This window comes from Vanacampus margaritifer, chromosome 13, assembly GCF_051991255.1.
Source record: "Vanacampus margaritifer isolate UIUO_Vmar chromosome 13, RoL_Vmar_1.0, whole genome shotgun sequence".
Lineage (NCBI taxonomy): Eukaryota > Metazoa > Chordata > Actinopteri > Syngnathiformes > Syngnathidae > Vanacampus > Vanacampus margaritifer.
Genome location: NC_135444.1, coordinates 8912352 through 8939908, shown reverse-complemented (window position 1 = coordinate 8939908; position 27557 = coordinate 8912352). Strand labels below are relative to the sequence as shown.

The 27557-nt window shown below is 38.2% G+C and overlaps 1 protein-coding gene across 2 annotated transcripts; it reads right to left on the bottom strand.

The window, feature by feature from the left end:
• Window positions 1-24441: 24441 nt before the first annotated feature.
• srek1ip1 (SREK1-interacting protein 1) lies at window positions 24442-27197 on the bottom strand. 2 transcript variants are annotated; one of them, XM_077585120.1, is made up of 5 exons: window positions 27060-27197; window positions 26696-26743; window positions 26319-26444; window positions 25345-25411; window positions 24442-25010 (listed from the first exon to the last, which is right to left on the bottom strand). In XM_077585120.1, exons 1-5 carry the CDS (start codon window positions 27070-27072, stop codon window positions 24785-24787), a joined length of 480 nt encoding a protein of 159 aa, XP_077441246.1. In that variant the 5' UTR covers window positions 27073-27197; the 3' UTR covers window positions 24442-24784. The 2 variants fall into 2 exon arrangements, with proteins under 2 accessions (XP_077441246.1, XP_077441247.1); XM_077585121.1 differs by having other exon boundaries at window positions 26319-26419; window positions 27060-27159.
• Window positions 27198-27557: the final 360 nt, after the last annotated feature.

Below are 27557 nucleotides of genomic sequence, written 5' to 3'. Positions count from 1 at the left end.
TACCATGTGGTCGTTGACGAACTCATTGACATCACCAAAGAGCAAACGTGAAGCCCTCACGTGGTGAAGCTCATCAGTATTCCTTCCTCTTTATGGCCATCGTAAAAGGCTAGTGAGTACCCATTTCAAGTGAAGCACTTGCAGTGCTTTTTCACCGTTTTGGCCTAGAACAGGTTTGCTGAGCACACTTGTGTGTTTTCAGCACTTCAACTTTGGTGCACCAGCATGAGCTAAAAATAGTGCAATGCGGCTTTATGCAAAATAATTGGATTGGATAGTATGATGCATGTAATATCAGTGTATCATACGGTATGATAGATATGACAGTATAAATCACCGGGCCGTGGGCCACTTGACCGAGCCCTTGAAAAAAAAAAAACTATACTTCCGGTTAATTGATTAGCCGAGGCTTAAAAATATTTTATTTTGAAAAGTGACCGGATTGTCTCTTGACGCATGTCAAGATGCTAATTATCTCAGTCGTGTAGCGTTGATGCTAATCGACAAGTTAGCAAAATGGAATAGCGAAAAGGCCTAATGATGAGACAACACAGAAGTCTATGACCAAGAAGAAAAAGAAAGGTGCATGGACTTACTTCTACAGGTGATTCCCACGCATGATGGGCTCTGCGGCAAGAGGCTCTTAATTTAGCGTTATGGTGAGTGAGTTACTCATGGACTATTTGTTCTGTGGTGCCTTGTTTTGCTGCCGGCGCCAACATATTGTGTAGGAGGATTTATTTTCATATTGTTACATGTATTTGTGGGGGACCTATTTTGTTTTGGATTTGGGGGGATGGAACTACATTATTGTAAAGAAGCGCGAGGGGTGGAAGGATACATTAAAAAAATGAGGGGGAAACGTTTGGGACGGTTGTTGTGTTGACTGGAGAACGAGACGAGGAAATAAAGTTGTGCTGGAGCTATTCCCTCTCCGAATGCTGTTTCTTTTTGCCACGACCTTCGTTTGGAGTGATCCACATACACTCTCGTCTACCCGAAGATACAGTGTTACAACAAATAAATCCTCTTACAATATCATGCCCTCCTTAAATCTATCCATCTCTTAAATGCGGCAACTTGGCACATTTAAGGAGGGCGCTGCTAATATAGTTACATAAAAAAGTGGTTTCATATTTATTGGTATAGCTACAAAATACGGTATACCCCAGTTTTTGTGTTGCTCGTATCATTCATAAGCATTACCATAGTGACCTCACCATATTAAAGCGTTGTTGTTACCCTTGTTATGGTGTTCTGCTAGTACAGGTACATAAAAATACATCGTGGATTTGTTGTTGTAGCCTTTTATTATTTAGCCGCCGAACAGCCAAGCATCCCCTCACCCCCCTCAACCCACTGTTCTTTTCAATTAGACATTGCTGTGCCCTTCTGAAGTGAGAAGCCATCACCCAAAGTAGTCTGAGAGGCATTTTGGTGACATCATCAAGGAGGGCACCCTCATTAGCAAAAGGGAGGTAGAGCAATTAGCCAGTGCAATTAACCTTTAAAAGGCTGCTCATCTGGAATGAGCACAGATGAATAATAGTCAAGCCCTCCCGTATAAATCCAAGCCATCCAGGCATCCAAGGTCCAGAGCTCCTCCCTAGAGACTGCTGAGGTATAAATGGCTGCAAGGGCAGTCAGTGTTGGAGACTGTGGTGAGTCAGGAATATGAGAGATTGCTAACTCACATTTTTTGGCACTGATGAGGGCACTACAGATTTGCAAAAAATATTTGGAGCTTGTTGGGGAGGGAGACCTCATGTGGGGAAATTTACTCTAGGGTAAGAGTTCCCCCAGGACTGGATTCGATTGGAGGTGGGGTTGGGGTTGGGTGGGGGGACACGTACATGCTCGTTACTCTCTGTGTAACAAAGAAGTCACAAACCACAGTTATGGTTCCATAAAACAAAATTCACACATAGCCAAAAGGACCAAGTTGAGCTTCATTTACTAGATAATGCCTTTTCTTTGCCGTTGCTTAGCTTCTATGTCAGGCACTGATTTACATTTGCTAGCTAACAGCCAATCAGAATGATTGTCACTGACACCACTTTACATACTGCGACTGGTGGCTCATTCAGTCAAATCATATCTAAAAAGCACGATGTCACAAAAATCTTGTAATTCTTCACAATTCTAAACACTTTGCTTTTTACTTTAGGGTTGTTCACGCTTGTACCGTGAATGTTTTGAGCAAGATTCCGGACACGTACGCATTTATGAAACCGTGCAAATCTTGGCTCTGACCTCTCTCCTCTTGGTGTGGATTTAGTAAGACATATATGTCAGGCTGACTCTACTAAAATGCCCTTAGTTGTGAGTGTGATTGATCACAGTCCTATTATTGCCCTTTTTTGTCACTGGCAAAAAGTCCCGCATATGTCTTGCTTCTCACCGAAAGTCAATTAGGATAAACACCAGTTCCCCCGTGGCCCAGAACAGGACACACAGATGAAAATTAACCTATGAATTAAATAATCTGCTCCAGGTTCATACTGTCACCATCTAGCAAATGATTTAAAGTAAGATACTGCTTTTAATTAATCCGCCGTGATTTCATAACATGGCCTGACTGAAGAATAAGAAAAGATGAGAAAAGAAAATGTGGGAAAAAAAGAGAAGTTGCCCCCAGAGATCATACATCATACCCACAATGCCTTTCAATGACACATAGGACAGAGGGATTCCGTCACAGTGACGTCTGAGAGTGCTGCTGCTGCTGCTGCAAGAGGAGTTCTTGTGTGTGTTTTTGTACGATAAGGGTCAGTGTGCATTTGGGGTCATTGTTGTCTAAGTATTAACCTCACACCCACAATCAGCGGCGACCACCCACCTGCTTCATTTCCAAGGAAAATAATAGAAACATTTAAATGTGAGACAATGAGGAAGAGTTTTTCTCCCCCACATTTGAATAAAACCTGGTTAAATACAAAAATGTTTACAAACATTTGACAATCTAGCCAATGTAATGTTGCAGCAGAAACATAATTGTATGAAACCATTTCTGTTTTCTAACTGTTAATTGTTATAGTGTGTGTATTGTGGAATACATTACTGTATGGTGACTAAATAAAAACACACTACTACTATTTGCATATAGAAAGCTCTGCGATGATTGCTGTCTTTCACAATATCACAAAAATGAAAGAATACTGGACAGACATGCTTGAAAAGAAAGACACTATCTCAAAGTTGTACCATAAAGAGAATACCAATTTGATTACGTGTATTATTAGCACATAAAAAAACCCACAAAATATGAAATATGTATTTAAAAAAAAAAAAAAAACTGAAAATTTTATTTTCGGATTCAGCGGCTTCAAAATACTCTCATAGCATTGACACTTTCTTGGCATTAAAATGTGTGTTGCCCAATATTATCTTAGTTTTGCCAATAGCACACACTCAGCCAGGCTATTTTTTTCTCTTTAAGTGAAGTGCAGGACATTCAGCTATTCTTTTAAAGCCGTGATAAAATGCACACTGAAGAGCCTCTATTGACTGTGACTTTTCTACACACGTAACGTTACACAAATGTGGAGTGAGTTTTATGACGTGTTGAACGCAACCTGGAACTTGTGCTCACATTGTATTTCATTAGGACATGAACAGTTTTTACTCAAGTGTTTAACATTTGCAACTTACTGGCTTTGTTTAATGGCTTTTGGATGGTGTGACTGTGTTTCTCGAAGGCACAGAGCTGCAGAGTACCGACTGAAACGTCCATTTGCTCCCACGATTTGATGATGACGCTCAAAGCTAATGGAGGACAACAATGGCTTGCTTAACAATGCAATGAGCATCATGTGTTGTGATTTATCTGAAATGAATTGAAGATGAAAAAAAAAATTCTAGAGTTCAGGAAAGCGGCAGAAAGATAATACAAAAATGTTTTAATGTTCTAGTATTCTACTGATGTAATCTCATGTATACACAGTAGTGACTCAGCGTTGTAGTTTTCCTGATATGTAACCTCTGTGTTTAGAACCTCACCATTACTGCATTTAAAATTGCCACTGTGCATATTGATGTTGTGCTTTGTGTGTTTGTCCGTTTTTTCATCACTCACTCAACATGTTTTCAGAAACACCAACTCAGCTAGACGAGATGGGGGATAAGGCACGTACTCTAATCTTATCAAGCACAACATTAAACTTGCAGTTGCAGTTTTAAAGAAACAATTACAGACATTATTTTTTTACTGCCAGTTAGTATGAAATCACGGTTGAGGGGAATGTGACCCCACAGAATTGGCCATGTTCACTGCAGTTTACCAGCTAATGTCAAGCCGTTGGTCACTGGTAAATCAATTTATGAAATACCGTAACTACTATACCTGAGATGTTATACCATAACTGTGGTCCCTCCACACGAAAGCCAGTTTCAACGTATCCTCACAAGTTTCTTACCGTTTAGGCCGTTCGTCCACACGATGGCGCGGTTTCGGAGCTTGAAACCGATCACTTTTGTAACCGGGTTCCAGAGTGGAAAGATTTCAAAACGCGCCCCGTACGTGTCCGTCTGGACACCATATGCAGGATACTCCCCCAGCGATGACGTAATGGTTGCAGCTTGATGACAACGCATTGTCGCAGATTGATGACCTATGCACCAATTCTCGCGTGACTGCGCACAAACCATCAGTCTGTCACTAACAATGGCGGATAGCCGTGTCATAGTCATTTTGCACAGCCTCCTTAGCTTGCTTATGCTTTTGCAGCAAAATATTTTTCTTCTTTATTTCCACGTTCAACAAGCGGTGTTGTACTTGAATCACCCGCCATTGTCAGTGTTCGTCTTTTTCCATGTTGTTTTGATACACGCAAAGCCGTGTTTGTTCTGTAGATTGCAATAAAGTTTTTTTTTTTAAAGACAAACAAGTCTTCTATGCTTTCCGTTAACTCCCTGTGACTGCGCTACAGCGCCACTCCAGTCTTGGCATATACATTACAGCCATTAAACGTCCTCAGCGTCTTCTTTTGGACACACGCAAGTCTTGAAATGCTTCTGTGTGTACGAGATTTGTTTGAGGAACGAAGCCGGCTTTGCTTCCGTCTGGACGAGGCCTGTGTGTATAACTTCAATTGCTCACATTAGCTGATAATTTTTGCGGGTTTTGAAGTCTGGGATCAACAGATGTAAGCCATTACTGCACTGATTACACCTCATCACACACACATGCGCACACACACGTCCATTGGAGATATGGTAAGTTATGGGGACAACCCAGTGTACTCTACAGGAAAACTACAGTGTCTTGTGTATTTACTTGCCTGTGCTGCTAACTGTTTTTTTCATTTTATTTTGTGGGAGGTAAAAAGGAAGCATAGGTTGTAAGGAACAAAATAGATCCTTCCATGGTTTAGACAAATTTATTGTGTCCTAATACGGTTTCAGTTAATCATTTGACAGCCAAATATATCACATTGTTGAACTTCCTGCTTCCGTGTCATGTGTTTCATATTGTGAATTGCACCAGGAAGTCCATCAAAATGAAGGTAACTTTTGGTCAGATTATTATATGGAATAGTTGCCATAGCCAAAGGTGGGAATTTGAATACATTTTGCTGGTTCGTCATTCGTCTGCACTCTGTGCACCCTTCCATCATCATCAGTCCGTCATTTTATTTTAACTATTTTTCATCATCACTTCATCGCCACTATTTTAGGACGACAAACAGAGGTGGGGTTTCCGTTAGTCTGTCACTCGTTAACAAAACGGACGTCCGTCAATGATGGACTGAGAGGTCCGTTGGTACTTGACCTGGTTAGTGACGATTACACTGAAGGACTTTTTTTTTTTTTTTTTAAAGGTTCTTGTCATTCATCAGCAAACCGGACCGTCCGCCAGTGTAGTGACGTAATGTTCACCTCTTGCCATAGCCATTGTAAATGGTTAAAAATCCACACACGTGCATTAGGCTATGGAGAAAAAAACTTTTCCTTAAAGGGATACTTGACTCATTGAACCATTTTCAGCAGTAAAAAGTTAATATTTAGTTGAGAACGGATTTGATAACTTTATAATTTTTCATATAGAATTAAAAGCTTAGAAAACAAATTTTTCCACTTGCCGTCGACTGAAAAGCACATCGCCTGTGCTGGTAACAACCAATCATGGCTCAGTTTGCTGACAAAACTCAGAAAACAGGTGAGCCATGATTGGTTGTTGTTATTGCTGTACGTCCTCAGCACAAGTGATGCCATCTTCTGTTAAATGTTCCAGATCCAATTTTAACACTAAATAACTAGCTAGTGTTTAATCAGTAATGTTGCGTATCATGTATACTCAGTCTGATATAACTTTCCCCCAGTATACTGTTGCTTGTAATAGTTGTAAATTTTAGAATAATGCTTTCGTTTGCCCTATTTTAACCCAGCCATTGTAACACAAAAAATTGTGTTTTCTCCAATTTATTTTTCATTCAAAATTCTACCAACATCTATTAACAAGTTGCAATACTCTACGAGATGCCAAATAGAGTAGCAAATATATTTTTGCAGTGGGCTCCAAGAGTGTTAAATTGCCTCAGAACCCTCTTTAAGTGGATGTTGCCTCTTGAGTTCAACCCAAATTTGAAAAATTGAGTGCTGGCATCATTAAAGTCTGTAAAAGATATTCCCATTTTCTTCTCCTGTGTGCTGTTTCGCACTAGAATAACGTCGGCTTGTGTCCTCACTGACTTTGGGGTGACTGAGAGTGAAAACGTTCTTTGAGGGCGATTGTGGCGAGAGATGAAGCAAATAAAAGAGGTGCGCAGGGATAAAGCAAGCAAGAGTACACCAGTGACCCTTGGCTGAGCTCTCCCACCCACAACTTTGCACCGGGCGGAAATGGCGGAGGCTGGGGGATCACTCACAAAGAATGAAGGAGCGCTGACGAGAACGGCGCAAGACGTAGCGGCATGGGGGGAGTTCTGGGGAGGGGACGGCTGGACAGGGCAGATCAAGAGAGATGGCACAAGAACAATTAGTGGTTTGGGTTTACCAAAACATGACACAAGCAATTAACAGTGTACTCTCCCTCACAAGGTTACTAAGAAAAGGGCTGTGGAGTGCTTCCTGAAGTAGCAACCGCAAATCATTTTTTAAACTCACTGTATCCGATTGGCTTATTTCATAATTCAGGTGCCACTAGTGACTTTCTAAAAATGGTCCAATGTTTGAGAGCAGCCCTGTGAGAGCGTTCCCAGAAAGGGACTTTGGAAACTATGAGATCATCCTCCAAAAGTATATCCCCATCTTTCCTCCACCTTTTCCTTGTGTTTAGTCATTTTCTCTCTATGACCTGCAGTGATAAAAGGCCTTGGCATGAGACTGGACTCCTCGCTCAGTGAATTTGACGTTCGTTAGATTCTATCTATATGCTTAAATAATGATCAGTTTTAATGGTATAGTTTCAAGATTACACTAGATGGTGACTAATATATTGCAGTGTTGTCTTCATAAGCAACAACAAGTTTACAGTAATTAAAATTTGAGCAGTGAGCTACACTATCGAGCTAGCTTAGCTATCTTAGCTTCACAGTTTGTACAGCTAGCTTACCTGCGTCTATAAGACACATTCCTACTTTTCAGTGACATGTCCGGCGTCCTGTGCAACCCTAAGCCAGACGTACGCTGGTTTGTCCCGTGGTTGATTTTATGTGACCCAACATCAGTCCCATTTTTATAAAATAGGCACATTACTGTAAAAAAAAAAAAAAAGCTCTAAAAAAAAAATCAGCGAGGCCGTGAAAAGTGAACCGAAAATATGTCCTCCTTTTTGACCTTATGGAAGTGGCCACCCTAGCCTCAGTCCTTGTCTGTGGCTGGGTCACACTAGTGGCCTTTTCCCAGTACTTTATTATTATTATTATTATTAAAATTATTATTATCATTGTTATTTTTGCAAATATAAACAGAATGACTTGTCAAGTCAAAGTCAAGTAGTCTTTCAAAAGTTTTCGTCAAGCAAGTCGCAAGTAATAAAATTAGCGACTTAAGTCGACTAGAGTCCAAATCATGTGACTTGATTCCCGTAGCCTGGCAAGCCACACCCACTTTCTTGAAAGACAGGCGTCCATAGCGATTACAGGCCAGCCAATCAAATTTGTCTATTTGCGTGACGTCTTCGCGAGGAACGTCACTGATCAAGTTTTTCCCACAACAACGACATAAGTAATTCATTTCTGTCTCTCTTTGGCTGGATGATGGATTTTTACTCTCCGCAGAAAAAAAAAAGACGTCAACAAGTCGCTTTTCTGACGTCACGTCCGCTCTTCGCTCATTGGTTCATTCCATTGTCCGTTAGGTCAGGTTTGCCCCGCCTCAGAAATACGACTGATAGGGCAGTTGACCCTGGATTTCCAGGCTACCACTTCCGCTATATTGTATGTACTGTATGCTAATTAGCCATTTGCATACAATGTTTAACTTGCCAGCGTCTATCGTCTACATGCACCACCAGCCAAACTGACAGCTGATTTCATGTCTATTTTGTAGTTGAGCACTTTACCTTCTAATCAACCTCTCTCTTCTTTTCCTCACTGTCTGCAAATATTTTAAACATCAGAGTCATCAAATTAATCTTTTTAACTTCTTGGAAGGAACGCCAGGTTGGCAAGCTCAGCATTGGCGTCGCAATTATCCGACCTTCGTCAAGCAGACCACGGGTTGTTGAGTTTGGGATGGCACTCCCAAATTGCCTTGGAAAAAGTAAAGCTCGTAGATGAGCGTGCAGTTTTGTTAAGTTATTCTGACATCATGCATTCTAAAGGCAGCCACCATCTTGCCATCACCTTCAAAGAGGTGTTCACACAATTTATTTGTCACAGTATTCAAAAGTCTGTACAATGCAATTTATTACCACCAAATATAATAATATGTTCCATATGGTTTTTATTTAGGCATGCTCATCATTTGGTGTGATGCTTTAGTATTGATGTGAGAAATGACCAAAAATAACCAGAAATTCAGATATGGAATTTGCTACTCTTCTACTTAGAAGCATCAGCTTCTTACACACCTTACCGAAGATCTTTCAACGTGTAACCCTCATTTATTGCTGCCAGAACCATTATTCATAGTTTCCTTATTGTTTAAGAAACTAGGCATGGCTTCCATCCCCAGAAAGTTGTAAAATTAAATTGAACTTTTGGGACTTCCTGTTAGTCATTTAATTAATCGATTATGGTTTTGTTCTAGTACCTTAAATCTAATTGCTCCATCTTCTACTTACAGTATGAAAAATTCAGTTTCCAAATATCATACAATTTTTTGGGGGGAAAATGCTAGTTTCAATATCACAATAGTACTTAAAGGTGGTTGTAAACTAGACACTTTAACCTCAGCACTATATAAGTAATAAATATATTTCATTAATTTGCCTTTTGTGCTTTTTGACCTACATTTTGTTATTATTTAATTCCAGCTCTCCTTCAAAACTGATTCCAAAACTTTAGAATTTGTAATGTCATGTTACAATATAACCGGGTTGAGCGTGTTTAAAACATTTAAATTGTAACTGTATTGGGTTATTCTGCATTGTTTCAAGGAATTTAATATATGTTCAGAAGCAATGTCTAAATGTTGAAATGTTATTATGTCATCCAGCCAATCTTAAAACGTGTGTTTTGATTTTTTTTTCTAGAGGAAGTGAAGTTTTTTTTATTATTTTTTTATAACAGCTTCATTATAAACAAAAGGCGCCCGAGAGTGAAAAGCAAGAGTGCGACACAAGAGAAGGGGAAAAAGGGGCCTTTGAATCTGTGATCGATGAGGTGGCTTTATTTGACTTCAAAGTCCTCTGGAGCTGCTCAGGCAAAGATTTGGCCCTCTATTTGCTCTTTCAGTGGTTTAAGTGAAGCACATGATATGCCTTAGACCTTGCTGGAAGCCTCCCCCTGCTGTTGCTAACAAAAAAGATCCAAACAATGATACGTTCTCTTAGACCGGTGCAATATGTCAATGGCTATTTTCCCCCATTTGCTACATTTCCCCCCCTTTCCTTCTTTTTTGGCATTCATTTTTATTGGCCCGCCTTGTTTTGCACCCATCGCCCCAGTGATCCCAGGCAAATCCGGAAAGCTGCAATTCTTCCCCCCTTTTGTGATGGGATGCGTGCTAGGAATATATATGGATACTCATGTCAGAGGTCATTCAAATGTAGACTTTGTAATTGTATCAGTTGTTTTGTTTTTTTTGCTTCGTTTGAGTGGTGTGAAACATTGTGACTTAATTATGCGGAAACTCATTTAAACCAGGAGGCTAATGTTGGTTGTACTTCCAGGAGTTAACTCGCATCATACTGCTTGTCAAACTTTCACTGCTTTTGTGCGTTTTTTTTTGTGTTGCAACAAGTTACTGACCAAAAGGTGACATCAATGCACAAGACTGACAAATCACTATTTAATCCTGCTTAAGCGTCTTCAAGACACCGATTGCCTAATGCTGACATACAGTACTTGAAAACATTCTCAGTCTCTTTGGTCTCTTGAGGTCTCCCTGATTTGTTGGAATTTAGATGTTTCTGGGGTTGGTGAAGGACTCTGGTTGGTGGCTCGGTGGGTGGTGTCTGGTCGGTGCTGGATTTCACTTTCCTTTCTTTTCTTTGGTCCTTCCTCGGGTCTCCTGACGGCCTCACGACTCTGGCTGGAAGTGTTCGGTTTAGGTGAACGGTATGGGATTTTTTAATAGGTTTTCGGTGAACTAATGAATACACGCTCACACACACACACACACACACACACACACACGCACATGCACATACACATTCTCATCCACATACAAAATATTAAAAAAAAAACAATATATATATATATTTTTTTAAAGAGAGAGTAATGATGATGACATGTCAAATCGGTAAAATTACCGAATTAACAATACTGAGCTCTCCAGAGGAAAAAAGAAAAAAAAGAAAACATTTTCAGTACCCATACAAGTTGATGATGACTAAAGCAGATCGATAGTTTAACAATTTGGAATCAAGGAACTTAATTCAAAGCAAGAACCCAATCTAAGTGACGCTGAAGAAAAGTAACAACCTAAACATGTGTTGGTGTAAATGGTATGCAAAACAGACTTCAGTAGGCTGATGCTGTTTCAACATTTACAGTAAGTCACTCTTGCAGACAGGTGTTACAGTAAATACTTGTCTGCACATGTGGTCAGGAACACCTTAATCTCTCACTTCCTCTTATTTTTTTGAATGGGTTTAGTCACTTAACAGGATGTGTGTCTGTTTGTAGTTGGGTGATTCACCCACTTTAACAAGCGCCACCAGCCTCCAATAAGGGCAACCATGGGATGATGAAAGGTGGCAACACAATCACATTTAAATTTGGACGCATAAATGATAAATAACTTGTTTGGTTTAGATGGTTAATTGTTAGCTTCATAACTTTGATTTAAGATTTAGGACAATATTATGTGGTGCGACCAACCATTATCTGTTGCGACTACTGTAAAAAGCTTTTCATGATGGATGAATGCCCTAAATTGTAGATGATAGTAAAAATAAAGAAAATAGTAAATAATAATAAATATTCTATATGTTTTTTTTTTTCCTTTTCTGGAGAGCTCAGTATTGTTCATTCGGTAATTTTACCGATTTGACATGTCATCATCATTGCTCTCTCTTTTTTTTTATTTTTATTATTTTATAATTTTTCATTTTTTTATTTTTATTTTGTATGTGGGTGAGTGTGCGTGCGTGTGAGTGTGAGTGTATTCATTAGTTCACCTAAAACCTATTAAAAAAAAAACATACCGTTCACCTAAACCGAACACTTGCAGCCAGAGTCGTGAGGCCGTCAGGAGACCCGAGGAAGGAACAAAGAAAATAAATGTGTTTTTCTTTTATTAAATGAACTATGCTGGGTCTGGTCAAATCCTTATCTGTCAATGACCCATGTAAGAATGTAATGATTTACAGTGACTAGTGTGTTAAGCGGGCGGCACGGTGGCTGACTGGTTAGCACAGCCGCCTCCCAGTGCAGAGGACGTGAGATCGAGTCTTTGGCCTTTTTGGGTGGAGTTTGCATGTTCTCCCCGTGCCTGCGTGGGTTTTCTCCGGGTACTCCGGTTTCCTCCCACAAAGACATGCATGACACTCCAAATTGTCCATAGGTGTGATTGTGAGTGTGGATGCTTGTTCGTCTCTGTGTGCCCTGCGATTGGCTGGCAACCAGTTCAGGGTGTACCCCGCCTACTGCCCGAAGCCAACTGGGATAGGCTCCAGCACCCCCCCCCCGACCATTGTGAGGACAAGCAGTTAAGAAGATGGATGGTGTGTTAAGTGATGCATTGCCAGTTTAAAGCCCTTCTTCTTATGTTATCAAGTTGTTGTTCATTACTCGCACACAAAAATGTCAACCCTAAATTGACATAAAAGTCATATGGACCTACTTAGTGTGTGTGCGCGTGCGTGCCCTCTTCAGATGACATCATCTCGGGTTCTTTCAGGGGCAAAACTGTAGCTACCCTTTTATCTACGATTATACTGTATGTTTTGCTATGAATGCACCATAAACATATCAAAAATCATGTAATTATTTAACTCCAGTTTTAACCTGCTATAAGTAATTATCAAGAAAGTAATACTATATTAATATTCTGACCTTTTCAACTTTCCACGTGTATACGTGTGCTGAAATAGTATTTAACTGTTATATAAATCAAGGTTGTGGTTAAAGTTAAACCTCTAAATGGGGAAATAGAATGTGGCCTGTATTTTACTTATCTATTTTGAAGTTAATCATCTCAAATGCATGATGGCAGGTGGAATAGAGTGTATGTAGTCTGCTGTATTTAACTTGATGTTTTCATTAGTCTACCACGGTTAACAGTGGGACATTTGTTAAGTGCATTTTAAGATATATGCAGATCTAACTATTCAATAGTCAAGTATGTCACAAATTTATAGAACGGGAAATCATGACAACTCTCTCCTTTCCAATGTAATAAACAGCAATGGTAGAATAATGTGTCTCTCTGAACCTGGAATTGCCAAGTATAAGGTATGATTCCAACTATTTAAGGCATCATCAATCCATCAACTGATCTACGATGCCCGAGCCTGGCATCTTGGCTTCTTTTTTTTCCTTTTTTTTTTTTTTAAATTATTATTATTATTATTTCTTGCTTTTTTCAATGCAGCAGTCCTACTTGGAGTCCTTCCAGTTGAGAAGCTCCTCCCACTTTGAGAAACTCACAAATATAAGGTCAAACTCCAAACCCAGATGGCACAATTCACTTTTCTTTTTCTAATTTTCATCCCAGCAGCTTCGCATGCAAATAAAGCCTACCCACACTGAACGTCACTACTTGGTGAAGTCATCAAGACCACATTTTCTACTAATGAAGTTGACTAGTTCCTTGGGCCACCAAATTCAAACTCCATGCAAAGCCAGCAATCCTGTCCGTAAAGCTAATGAAAAGAAGCTTATTTTGTGCAATTGAAAGGGAATTCAACTGTGTCCCCCGCGGATGTCTGTGACGGATGTACCAGGAGTTCATAGTGTGTGGCCTGTTACTGTGATCCATTCTTGTATGAACAGACCTTTTGTCTGTATGTTTAAACATGGCTCATGCCAAGACTGGTGAAAATAGAGTATTCAAGAGAAATACAAAAAAAAAAATTCGACTTGCAGCAGCCACGTATATTTTTTCCTGTTTAACTCATTCACTGCCATTGACGATAATAGACGTCAAAAATTCATTTTAACTATTTTTATTAGTTTAACATTTTTTCCCCCACTTTTGTTAACAAGAGCTTGCAAACCAAGATTTTTTTTTCATTGTATTAGAACAGATATAAAAATTGGGATTAATCGTGAGTTAACTAGTGAAGTCATGCCATTAATTACGATTACAAATTTTAATCGCCTGATGCCCATAATTTTTTAATTATCTTTTCTTAAAAAAAAAAGAAGTAATAATCTTTTTTTTTCCACCTGATGCCCCTAATTTTCAATAATCTTTTCTTTAAAAAAAAAAAAATATATATATTTTTTTTTTGTTTAAAGAAAAGATTATAAAAATTAGGGGCATCAGGCGATTAAAATGTGTAATTGTAATTAATCGCATGACTTCACTAGTTAACTCACGATTAATCACACATTTTACATCTGTTCTTAATGTACAAAAAAACAACATATTTTCTAGTATATTTTCATACTCTTGTTAACAAAAAATGTTAAAGAGAAATAGTTTTAATGATTTTTTTACGTCTATAGCAGTCAATGGCAGCGAATAAGTTAATATATCTATTATCTAGATATCATTTAGATAATTAATTTAAACTAAGACAAACAAATAACCTATTTTTGGCAGGCATAAAGTACCTCTTGCCCTGCTATGTCTCAAATGGGTCACTGAGGCCTCCCAGTCAACAACTCGGAGCCAATTTTATAATACATAATTCCTCTTTCTCTGGTTTCATGTCAGATCATTATTTGCTTAGTCATACATTCACTGTGCTTTATTAGAGTTCCTGCAGAGGTTGAGGACCATATGGGTCTATAATACATCCTCAGACATGGGCACAGTGGTCCTGTACAGACATATTGAAGAGTCATTTGTCTTCTCATTCTTAACCCATATTGGGATTTATGTTCAGTCATGAGTGAGATGTTAATTTGAGAGTGCTAAAGGTAAGATAGCATCGTTTCCGGATAACTGCAGGTCTAATGCATCACTATAATTAGACAATGAATCCGTGTGAGGTTGATCCTATATAGCCTGCGTCCAACGTGACCTACAGTGATGTCACTGATTCCACAAGAGGATTTCACAAGGGCATCGGTGTCATTTCCATACCTACATGGAAATCCCTGTTCATTTTTGGTTCGGTATTCCATGCCTGAGCAGTAAACAATGACCAAGGGACCCCAAGTTTGATAGCATCGACATTGAGGCAGGAAGCTCACCTGTCACTGTGATGTGTTAATTGCAAATTTAATCACCGTTTTACTTCACTGTGTCATGATTTTCCAGACATCTTACATCATCTTATTTGGAGGTAGCTGGGCTGTTGGTCCAAATAAAACAATATTGCTTGACAACCAGAAATGAATGGACAGGCTATCTAAGTGCATAACCTTCTGTTCAGAAACATGTTCAATTAGCTCGTGAATCATTACCAGGCGTACAGTTGGATTTGTAACTTTGGACCCGAGCCCAGATTCAGACGCCTCGGAACTCAATACTCCAGACTACAATTGAAGCCGTCCTTCACAGAAATAAAGAGAGACAAACGTACATTTGTTTTTCCTTGTTTACAATCATTTTACTTTGCAAGGATTATTAACAACTATAATTCTGACTTCAACTGTATGATAAATGATGTGTTATGCACATACATTAGCTTTATACGGTAGGTGTACGTGAAGACAAATAGTTTTCCCATGTTGTCATGAGGACAGCAAGGGAGCTGTTCTTCAGCACCTGACTCTTATGCAATAAAGTTAATTTCTCACACGCTCATGCTTATTAGTGTTTCTGTTATTTTGCAAGAAAATATATCTCCCATCCCAGGTCATGTCAAATGCTTCTTCGCCTTTCCTCTTTTATGTTTCCTTTCATTTGTAAATCTTTACCAGTACAGTATACAAATGTTAGTGTTTGTACATACCCCTTGTACTTTCATGTCCATTTACAGTAGAGAGGTTACAAATTAGGGAGTCACAATTTACTCAAATATGGATTAACTGTCTTTGTTTTAAAAGGGCAGCTCCCGAATATCTTAGTCAGTTTGGGTGGGAGTCAGACGTAAAATGAATTTCCTGTCTCAACACTCTGAGTCAATAATGGGTGTGGCAGAAAGATTTGAGGACCCAATTGAATGTGAGTACCATATTTACCTATGGATGAGAAGTGATCCATGAGTAAATGAGTGGTGCTTCATGTAATTTGTAGGCAGCTCCTGCAGAAAGATAGGTAGAAAAAAAAAACCTTGTTGTCTAAGATCTTATTTATCTGACCTCTAATTGAACATTTTCCCCTAGTGGACAGACATAAACATGCATCCGTTTGTTAAAAAACAAAACAAAACAAAAAAACGTATTCTAGCTTCCAGTTTGCCTCACCATAACGAAACAATTCCCTCACCCAGCTGCTTTGAAATCTACTTCAATGTCTCAAACTGGTGTTCCCGGAGTAATAGGTTTAATCTTTTGATTTGAATAGCTCACTTTGAGCATGAAACTCTTTTCATGTATAACTTGGCGCTGGCTCCCTTAGATCAAACTGTTGCCGTAGTCAAAATAGTGACCTCATCAATCTAAAATAGTTTAAATAGATTTTTGGAAGACGGGAATCAGGAAAAAGCTCAAGGTCGACTGCTTTGGTTTCAAATGACTGCTTTTTTTTTTTAAGTGTTTTTTTTTTTTAACCCTGATGACTCAAAAGATGAATTGACAATACAATTTATTTGGATCAACCGCCACCCCAAAACAGAATTCACTTATGGTGTTGTTGTTTTGGTAAGGCAGTTATCATTCACCCTGTGACCCTGAAAAGGACATATACAGGCGGTATAGAAATGGAGTTATCAATCAGTGTGCTTCAGAGGGCAAAGCCAGCCATAAAGAAAAAAGCACTAGCTGATTGTGTCAAAATTAGATCACACATGATAAATGACAACGGACAAGCCTTTGAACATAATGCGCTGCTGAATGCTGGCCAACCTCTGATTTTACTTTATGACTTTATCATTTCAAGTGCAAAAAACTTGTAAACCTGTGACCCAAAGTGAGGCTAGACAAAATTGGATGGATGGCCATGAATGCAGTTTGGTTCAAATAGTAAAATACAGAGTTACAGAATCAAATCAGAAACAATGAGAAGAAAAGTCAGTTTTCAAAACAAAGCACTAGTGATCTTGCATTATGTAACAGTCAAAATGAACAGCAAATGCAAAGTTGGCAAGAATCGCTTTCCCAGGGTGAGAAACGCAGCTCGTATTTGAAATGAGGGCATAACTCAAACCTCCCACTGACATAATCACTCTCAACCTGCACATGGAACCGCATGACCCAGGCCGCCACCAATCTCCAGCACAGATCAATCAGAACTCTTCAACACTAGCCCTTTCAGCACCGGGACCACCCTGGCCTGCTATGATGCTTTATGTACCCACCGCGCGGCGCGCACACACATAAACCTAATAGAAACAGCTGGGCCATCTTAAAAAAATACAACCAATTACGAAGAGACAGCAGTCAAATATACTCAACAGATTACAATAATGCTAAAATCAACAAGACTCAATTTAAGGAAAGGACATTTCCCAATAATCTGCCTTTGCAACCGTTGAATGCACAAGCTTGAAACAATCTTTAAACTCTGTCCTAGCAAAAAAGGAAAATCCTCCAGTCTCTTAAACTAAACCATTCATCATTTAAGACTGACCTACATGACACATAGTGCCCTTTATTACTTATTAGATTTCTCCCACTCCATCCGTGAATCTGGAATCCCAGTGAGTTTGGAGATGGCTAACTCTATTTACTCTGTTATACCCCCCACCCCTCCAAAAAAAAAAATAAAAAATTAGAAGAGTGTTAAAGACCCTGTAATAAGAATTCAGAGACACGACACATGTTTGAAGGTAACTGTTGAAAATGTACAAAGATTGTGCTGTACTCTGTAGTAATCAATGGTAGAGATACAGCATTAGCCTACATTGTTTTCTGCAGTTGAGTTCTTCTATTTTTTTTGGGGGGGGGGGGGGGGGCTCATGGCAAGAAAAGTTGCCCCTCCTTACTATATTAGTTACCTAGTTATGATTACTTGGTCCATTTGTACCACAACAGTGTGCCGTTAGCTAGTTAGCTAAGCCTGCAACCTGAAAAATACACCACCAAGATGCCACAATTTATAGAACAGCTCTGTCATTATTTAAATTACCAAGTGTTAAGTATGTTATGTTATTCGGGCTACTGTATTACTTTGAAACATAAAGCATTGTGGTATACTCGCAGTAAGTGATCAAATGTATGTCATGTAGTGTGAGCCGCAAGCTAAATACGTCCGGAAGCTAACTGATGGCTAGCACCTCTTGCCTTATAGAAAACACTAATTTTCACGGCTCAAACATATTGGGATGTGTAAGTATAAGAAAGATGCTATGATGCATGAAAATATTTCAGCACATTTACCGAATTTTTACAAATCAAAACAAACATTTTTGGGGTCAACCTGAAAAGTGATGATTACGGAGGTACAAAGGCGCCAGCATATATGCTATACTGTATTTGTGAAATGGGTCGACTGTATTGTGTTTATATGTGATTCACCCTAGAGTTAAAAAAACAACAACATAGGATTTAAAATGCAAATGAAGGCCCAAGCGTTAGCATTTTTTTGTGTTTTGCAGTGCTTGAAATGCCAATTGTTTTTACTTTCTGTTAACTTTGAAGCTGGAATTTGAGGTCCATGCAGAAAAATAATCCCAGTGTCACGTTCATCCGCCCATCAGTCTCCTTCGCTTTCTCAACCTCTTCCATTCATTGCCAGTCTTTCATGCTCTCTTTGTCTCGGTCTTCCTCACTCTCACCTTTCCCATGTGCATCAGGCGTGGTTTAGCCAAAGCCAGGAGGGAATGGCTGAGAAACATCTAGGGTTACTTCCATCTTTGCGGTTATGCTTCTTACCATTTTTTTTTTTTAACAACTGCTGTGTTTGAAGTCATGAATGAAAAATGACAACACTCATGTTGCCCTAAAAAAAAAAAGACTGGTGAGAAGTTAGAACCATCCACTGGTGTAGAAACCAAGCATTGATGTTTAATGTAAGTGTTGGGTCATGCTTTATTTCTGAAGACCAAAATGCTAGGTGATCTTAGAATGTCAGTTACATGTGTTTGCATTTTGACATTTATATGTAGGTTGTTTCGTTAGCAAACTCTTAATGTAAATTGCCTAAAATCCAAGTAATTCGCTATACAGTGGAACTCTGCATTTAACTTACAGAAAATAATGTCTGGTCCACTCAAAACGCCGTTTTGTACAGTAGTTGTACCCTAACCCTAACCCTAGTCTGTTAGTTCCAGAACTAGCCCTGTGGCGCAACCAACAGACACAGACTGATACTCATAGTTGCAGGTTGTAACGCTGTCATCACAGATACACAATAGACTGGAGGAGGCTCTCGCGCTTACACGGCGGCCATGTTGGCAGGGGCGACTTTCCCATGAAAGGCAATGTATGGCCATACATGGTGGCCATGTTAGCAGGGACGACAGTTGCATCAAAGTTAATGGAAAACATGGACATTGGCACAATCTTCCTATTCATATCTATGGCTGTTGTTTAATGAAGTGAGGTTATGTACATGTCTCTTGAACATACTATTTTTGGTGCATTATATTGTTATATTTTTATCTTTTTTTTTTTTAATTTTTATCTACCGTATGGAATCCACACTTTTCACTAGGTTTGCGCTGGACATGTAAACAGAGCTTTAAAACACAGGTCTCTTTTAATAATAATAATTTTGTTAATATTGTATGGATACCAAATGGTACAAATCCAAAGTCCTTCATTGTCACTTTGAACATGTCAAACAACATTCATCAGTAAAATGCAGTTTAGCAGTTCTCTCGAGCTAACACTAGAAGCAAGGAAAAGTTTATTTTCCTGGTCAAAGATGCAGGCTATTTTGTAGAAGTTGTGCTTTAAGTCCCTGAAGCTGAAGATAAAACCTCTGCCTTCTGTATGAGAAACAAGGTTCCAAACAAATCTGCTCTTTGTTGTTTTCCTTGGACTAAAAGGGATTAGCTTAGAATTTCTCCATTAATTGGCAAAGAATGAATTGCATTGATGTTCGCAATTAAAAGCCAGGAGTGATTGAATAAATTATCTTAAAGTGTACAACATTGCGCTAAACCTACGCATTACTCCTACTTGCTAATAGGCTTTGCCTTTGTTTCCCTGTTCTCTATGCTTGTAAATCCATTTTGTTATATATATATATATATATATATATATATATATATATATATATATATGAGTGAAAAAATTTAATTGAACACTTGAATAACTGGACCTTACAATTGTATAGCAAAGAAAAAAGTGTCTAATTGTGCACATTGTGAGCATTTCTAATGCTATGCTATTTAGGGGGCAAATAGTAAAAAAAATTTTTTTTTTTTTTAAAAGTCTGTTTGTTGACCCCGGCTTGGGAGGTTAAATAGTAAACAAGACTCATTGTATACATGCCATGTAAACATTGAAATATACTTATTATATACACGCCATAGATGACATTAAGCTAGGGCGATTCGGTAAAAGTGGGACTGTCTACACAGCCTCAGTGAAGCTATGTGGGCTATACCCCTCCTGAAGTCAAATTTGTGCGGTGTGGTCATGAGATGGCCTTGAGTGAGGCACTTTACTCTCCAATTGAGAAGTGTTTCTAAGAAGAAACATTGTGATGAGAGGGTTCCTGGTTTGTATCCATGCACCAGCTGGGACACTCTTTGGGCAAAATGAGCAATATGAAGACCATTTTCCATCAAGAGAAAGAAGAAGGGGGAGGGGGGGATGTTATGAATAAGGGAGAAAACTTAAACAAGGCTTACGATGATGTAAGAGAATGAAAAATAACTGGATCTTGTTGATGTTTTATTTTATTTATTTATTTTTACAAAAAAAAAGGACAGAAACCTCCCATTGGACAAAAATTTGACATTTTCGGTCATAGGACTATCCAATACTGTACTGAAAGAAAGGTATCCATCAAGGTGATCCGTGATTCCAATTGACCCTTATTCTTAGTCCGTAAGCACAGCGGTCATACAGAATATGATCCAATGAGACCATGTGTCAAGTCCCCAATGTTTTTGTTTAATTGCATTTGATATAAACAAGCTAGTCCGAAAGAGAAACTTGCAAGAACTAACAAAACTCCAACAACCAAAAAGCTTTTTCAAGAGAATATCCTCACCCCGTTTGGCCCCTTATTATCTTTCCTTGTGGGTTTTGGGAGTATGTTGAACACACTTCCTGTGAAGCTGTGTGGTATTTATTACAGCCTCTTTTTTGTATGACTTGAGACATATGGACTACAGTCTATTTATCCTAGAGGTTATTCACTACGTTTGGTCTGTTTTTGAGAGCCAGAATAGGAAGAGAGAAATGAAATCCAAGAAGTAGAACCTAAATTGGTTGCACTTGTCCTCAAGTGAGGACTACTCTGAAACAATATTTCAATAGTGGTCGCAGACACACAACCGGCGCCGTCTCTAATTGCACTGCTGCCATTAAAGTGCATCCATCATTAGTGATTTTGCCTTTCATTTCATTTCTTTTTGTGCCTAAGTTTGTCTTTTCCAACATTTTGAAAATCTGATTTAAAAAATCATCGTGTGCAAAAAAGTGTAGATACGTTGAGCCAATTAAGCGTCTCGTGACCTTATGAGTACTACTAGTTCATATTTGATATACTTACTTGTTTCAAATAATTAAATAAACTCTTTAAAGTAGGAAACTTCATAATGGCCCAGATGGTGGGAGAAGATGAAATGAAGCCAAAGTACAAGTGTTTGTGTGCAACCACACTGAGCAAAGCATATGCTGTTTGTGCAACAACAACTAGTTCCCTTCAGCCCATTGGCTTTTATTGAGCCTTTTGGGCTGCACAGGAAAGCAGAGAGCAAATGTGACTCCATGGAGCCATTTGCATGAAAATGAGATTTTCAAAGTCGCTTTGAAGAGAATTTCACCGCAGTGGTGCAGCGATTGGGCCTCCATGCAAACATCTTGCATGCATTCATGTCAAACTGAAACTAAATTGTTGTTGTTTTTTTGCAAATGGCTGACCACAATGACTGAATAATGGAGGCATTAACGCAAAGGGGCCAATTCCAATATGATGGTATGTTTTCAAAATATTCAGTAGGACATTTGTGGATAACATACCCACAGGAGTCAAGATCACATCTGATACAAATCCGTGTTACCATAAACAATAACTTTTGGTGCACGCACACCTTCACATGGCAGACTTTAACTGATACTGCACACACTGCAAAAACGAAAATCTTAAATACAATATAATTTCTTAAATGTAACCTAAATTTGCTTATTTTGATTTGACAAGTTATTTTTACTTAAAATTAAATTGTCAGGCAAGATCATTGTGCTTATTTTAAGATACTTATTACTTCATTATCTTATTTGATCAAGCAGTTTGGGCATTGAGTGTTAACAGCCAGTTTTAAGAACTGTGAGGATTAAAACAAGCATTTCCCACATTTTAAGATGACAACTAGCCAACATCAAAGGCCTTGAACTGGGGTTTCATAAGTTTTCTTATTTTAAGATTTTGCATGATCTAGTAATAAAATAAATGGAAAAAAATATAAGTATGAAAACAAACGAGTGCAATATGGTTCATTTCGTTATATTTACTAAGCTCATTTTTCCTTGTTTCAGTACAAGCTCAGCGGTCTAGTGGTAGAGTGCCTACCCTCAGACTTGAAGGTTGTGGGTTCAATTCCATGACAAAGAAACTGGGACCTGTTAACCTGCTTGACACTCAGGCTAAGTTATCCAAGCGGAAACAAAATACTCATGTATTTTAAGAAGATAGTTCTATTCATTAAAGCTTGAAAAAAGACTTGCTTCTTTTTAGTCTGAAAATACTATTTTCAAGACCGCAGTGGTTGATATGGGCCAGGTATTATTTTCTTATTTTTCAAAATCTTACAGGTAAATTTAAGTAAAATTTTGTTGTTTTGTTGGCAGATAATTTTACTTATTTGAAGTAATACTTTTTTTTATTTTACTATATTTTTTTCTTAAAATTTCTACAGTCCTTTTTGCTGTGCAGACATTACGCAACGTCAAAAATTCATTATCTTTACACTCACAAAGGAACTTTGCAATGGCATTTTCTTGTGAATGCCTGTCCCTTGTCATACATATGGTGTTGAATGACCTTGGGGAATATGGAAACACTTAAAGACAAATAAAAATACAAAGATATTTAATATAAGGTAAGGTTTGCTGTTGCTTTTTACTTTTTTGTCTGTGTACTTTGAGTCACATTTCTTACCGACGGAAAGACTAAATATTTCACAAACAATCATTACATATATTTGATAGACTGTTGACAGCATGTGCAGTACATGTGAAATAAAACATGCCTCTGTTCCTTTCTCGCCCAAGTATTTGAACTTGAAATGCGCAAATTCAGCTATTTTATTCATTTTAATGATAAAATCATTAATATTATTGACTTGAAAACGAAAATCAATGTAAAGCATTGGCCAGATAACTAAATGGAAATAATTTATTAATTGAATGTCATAATTTATTTTTGTTCAACTTTTCACATGCAGTGATGGGACAGGGAGGCTTTAACTCTCCTGCCTGCCTTTATCACACACACGTCCCTGATCTTAATGCAGGAAATGCAAGGGGAGTTGATATGATAAACATGCATGTATCAGGTCCACATGGTGCCCGAGCCAATATGTACGCAAGCAACACACCCACCAAGTCATAAAGTTTTGGTTTACGACAGTGTGAACACATTTACACTCACCACCTATGAATCAATTTAAAGGGCTGTTGAATACACCATTTCTTGTGGCGATCGCTTCGGGTTCGTATTAAGCGGTTCAGATAATGGATGGATGGATTTGTATATTCAACATGGATGATATTCTATATATACCAGTTACAAGCAGCAAATTTATTTATTTAAATGCATTTATCAAGGGTGAACAAGAGATGTGCAAGCAAATCCTATAAATCCAGCTTTCCCGTGATGTTCAAACTATGACCACTAGGTGGACTGGTGTACACTATGCTCTCGAAACGCCTTTAAGTACAGGTGTCAGGTACTGCGTGAAATACACCGCTGAGAAGCACGTTACAGAAATCCACGTTGAAAACAAGGGAGAGCAGTATAATGACAGTGTCGTCACTGATACAGAAAACCCGTTTTTTCAATGTAAGTGTCTAGCATGCATGTATAAACCACAGAAACTATGTGCTGCATTGGCCATATGTGACAAGTGAAGACTGAATAACTGCACGCTGCTGCCATCTACTGGGAAATAACTATCACTTCCACCACCCATACTGTTCCTTTGTGCCTCATCATATTTGGTCAAATATTGTGTCATTATAAATACAATGGCAGACGGGGAGGGGGTATATAATAACCACTTAGTGGGGATTCAGAATGATTGAATCACTTGGGAATAAACTTGACTTTAAAGTTACATTTTTGTCAATAAAATATAAATCTAATTCTGAGATTGCCCACATTTTTTTTTTATAAATCTTAATAATTCTCACAAAGCAGGGATGCATGTATATTTGGTTGTCTGGGTTCAATGACTTAACTTTGACAACAACACTGGTAATAATTATTACAAATATACATACAAAAGCTGGTCCATCTGAGATAAACTAGTCATCGACTGGCTGCACTGGCAAAGAAAGTAAAAAGGTTGCTTGTTTATTGAGTATTGAGATATGGTATAGTAAACAATTCATATCAAACTTTACTTATGATCTCTACCATCAGATAACCTTGTTTGGCGTTTTTTGATCAAAACCTACAGTTAAAAAAAAAAAAAGCCCAGTTGAATGCAACTTTTCAGCAGATACCAAAATGTTTACACAATTAAAAGAAAGGCTAGTAGTAGTAGTAGAAAGGCTGCAATAGCTTTTACTTCCCACAGTTCATTTCACCAAGTCTTTTTTTTTTTGCGTTATGTCAAGAAAGCTGCTTGGAATGGATCAAATAAAAAATAAAAAACTGGACCCCTGGACAAAGTTCAGTCACTGTCACTTGAGTCAGAGGAGGAAGAGGAGCTTTCCTGTTTCTTCTTTCTGTGTCTCTTTTTATGCTTCCCATGATCCCGCTTGTTCTTCTTACTTTTCTTCTTGTGGCTTTTCAGTTTCTTTTTCTTTCTTCCCTCTTCCTCATCAGACGCGGAGAGGGACCTGCTGCGTTTCTTTTTCTTCCTGGTCGCGTCTTCGTCACTTGATGGTGAAGAACGTCTAAGAAGAAAGCAAGAGGACTCAATGAAATTCAGACCTGATTACTGTAGAGAAAACAACTGCAGGACAAGAATAATGGCAGGATCATTTCTAAAGTTCTTTGATAATAAACTAAAAAAAAAGGTCAGTCAATTGTTTATTTATAACATTAGTTATTTCACAAATAAAATTATTAATAATTACATAAAACTAAGGACACCTTTATCACCGTCTTCAGTTAAGTTTTTTCATTAAAATACAAAATAAAAAATTGCGGAATAATCTTTATTTGGATGGCCCATGTCACACCTCTCCATAATTCATGGAAACATCACCATGTAAACTAATAACTTACCTCTTTCTTGATTTTCTTTCTTTGTTCTTCTTCTGCTTGTCTTTTCTGTGGTCATCATTAGAAGGGTCTGACACATGCAAAGTCAGTCAGAAGTATAGTCAACAATCTTGTTGGGATACACCGATACGGATAACAGCGTCAGCGGCGATACTCTTAAGTTTGTACTCCTATTCTAACTTGGTAAAAATACGACATCAATACCACTTTACCAGCCCGACATGTTCCTTCCAGGCAGATTTGAGTAAGAGCCATGTCATGTGCCGAACGGCGTGGTGCGCAATGTGCAAATTCCTGCGTTGTGAATACACCATGTTGCAGAAAGTGTGCGATGGTGTCATGTTATTCTGCTTTCCATAAGTGTTTTAAGCGGTTTAATGGCCCCCATTTGGAGTCCACTGCAAAACTAAACACGCAATTAAAATAATTATACACATTGTTATGTTTCAATACAACACCAACTCGTCCCAATCTGTGATAAAACAAGTTGTATTAATAAAGTTCAATCATTACTTTCTTCTTCACACCACATTTTACTAGTTAGTTACTCATTTATTTTATGCTTGTTCTTTTAATTGAAAGGTTTAAAGTTCAGTTTTGGTAGTTGAATACATGAATACTAAGTTTTGATATCAATAAATAATCAAGATTATAAATAGTGACTTCAATAACAATCAAAGCAAGTGTGATTATTTTTTCCATTATCACCCAGCCCTATGCCACGTTCAAGAAGTGTTTCTGTTTAATTTTTATGAGCAAGCATGCAATGGCATTATCAAGAATCAATTAAATGGTATCAGCAAGTATTCAATTGTAATTAATTGTACTCTGTCTGAGGGAAAAGGGGTATCGGTGTCTGGCGAAGTTCTGAATAAGCAGACACAAAAGCAACTAACAATATAATCACCCCATCATTGCCATGTTTACTGTACCATGTGTTCTTTGGTGTTGGATGTGCTTTGAATATGATATCTTACCTCGACGAGTTTGAACCAGGACTTCCTCTTCACTTTCCTCAGTGCTGGTGCTACTTACATCCAGAACAATGTCTTTCTGGGGGTCAACTCTCACAAAGTTTCTGCATTCAAATGTCAAATGGCCAGCTTAAAAAATAAAAATAAATCAATACACAAATAAATAAAATATTGGATAATAATTGCAAAAGGCATGAGGGTTATGCATAACAAGTGATTGACAAGAAAATAAGACATGAACAATTTTGGGGTTGCCATTAAAAAGCAAAGTTGTTTGGTCTTTGCTTTAGTTATACGGAAACAAATTGCAGACAGAACAAAAGATGGACAGAAAACATTATCGAAGTCACAATGGAACTATTGGTCGAATGTATACTTACGATATCCACATTTCTTGCATCCAGCTCTTATGTTGTCCTTATTTGGGCCTGTGTGATTAAACAGATTTTAGTGTGTTGCAAACAAAACTGCACAGGGGCCGCGAAACAATGTAAAAACAATAACAATAAACATGTATATTATTATAAATACTACTATTATATACATAGATCGGCAAAATACAAAGAATACAGGAGGATTATTGTACTATCACTACAGTTTCATTCGGTGGTTCGGCGAGTAAGAGTTAGCAACTTCCCAGAAGGCTACTAACGCACGCCTAGTATATTTGAATAAATAAATAAATAATACTAATAATACCCAAATGTATACTTAGATATGCAAAGTTACTACACTAATACGTACCAGGAACCGCCATAACTGTGGCGACAAAGTAGATTTAATTGTTAAAGCGCCAAAAAGACCATCAGCGTTCTAACCCAAAATAGAACCGACTGGAATGAGTACTTCCGGGAAATAGTAAGTTCCGCCCGTTTGTTTCCCTTCCTGTCTATACATCTTCTGGTTGCTGCCAACTCAACTTATGTAAATTCATATTCAATATGTATACGTATTAATTTTACAGTTGGACACTTGATGATAATGTCACGTTGATAACAGGAATCATTAATTAAATCCTGTACAAATACGATAGCCACGAGACACACATGCCCTCTTACTCGCTGTAGCGATAAGTGAAGGAACCGGTGGCCATCTTGCGTTGCCACTCGCTTAGCGTGCCTAACTAGAGCACGTCGATTCTGGTGCTTTTCACGTTATTTTCTGTCTACACCTCGAAAATGGCACCGTGCGTGGCGTACAGCTGTACTAATAAGTCTGGGAAAAGCACTACTCGCTCGTTTC

Bases quoted from the DNA above. Each gene is read 5' to 3' on its own strand.
- srek1ip1 (XM_077585120.1), bottom strand. The intron at 25,412-26,318 runs GTAAGATATCAT...TGCATGTGTCAG, and splicing joins CCTGGTTCAAACTCGTCGAG to ACCCTTCTAATGATGACCAC. The intron at 25,011-25,344 runs GTAAGTTATTAG...CTTTCTTCTTAG, and splicing joins GAAAGAAAATCAAGAAAGAG to ACGTTCTTCACCATCAAGTG.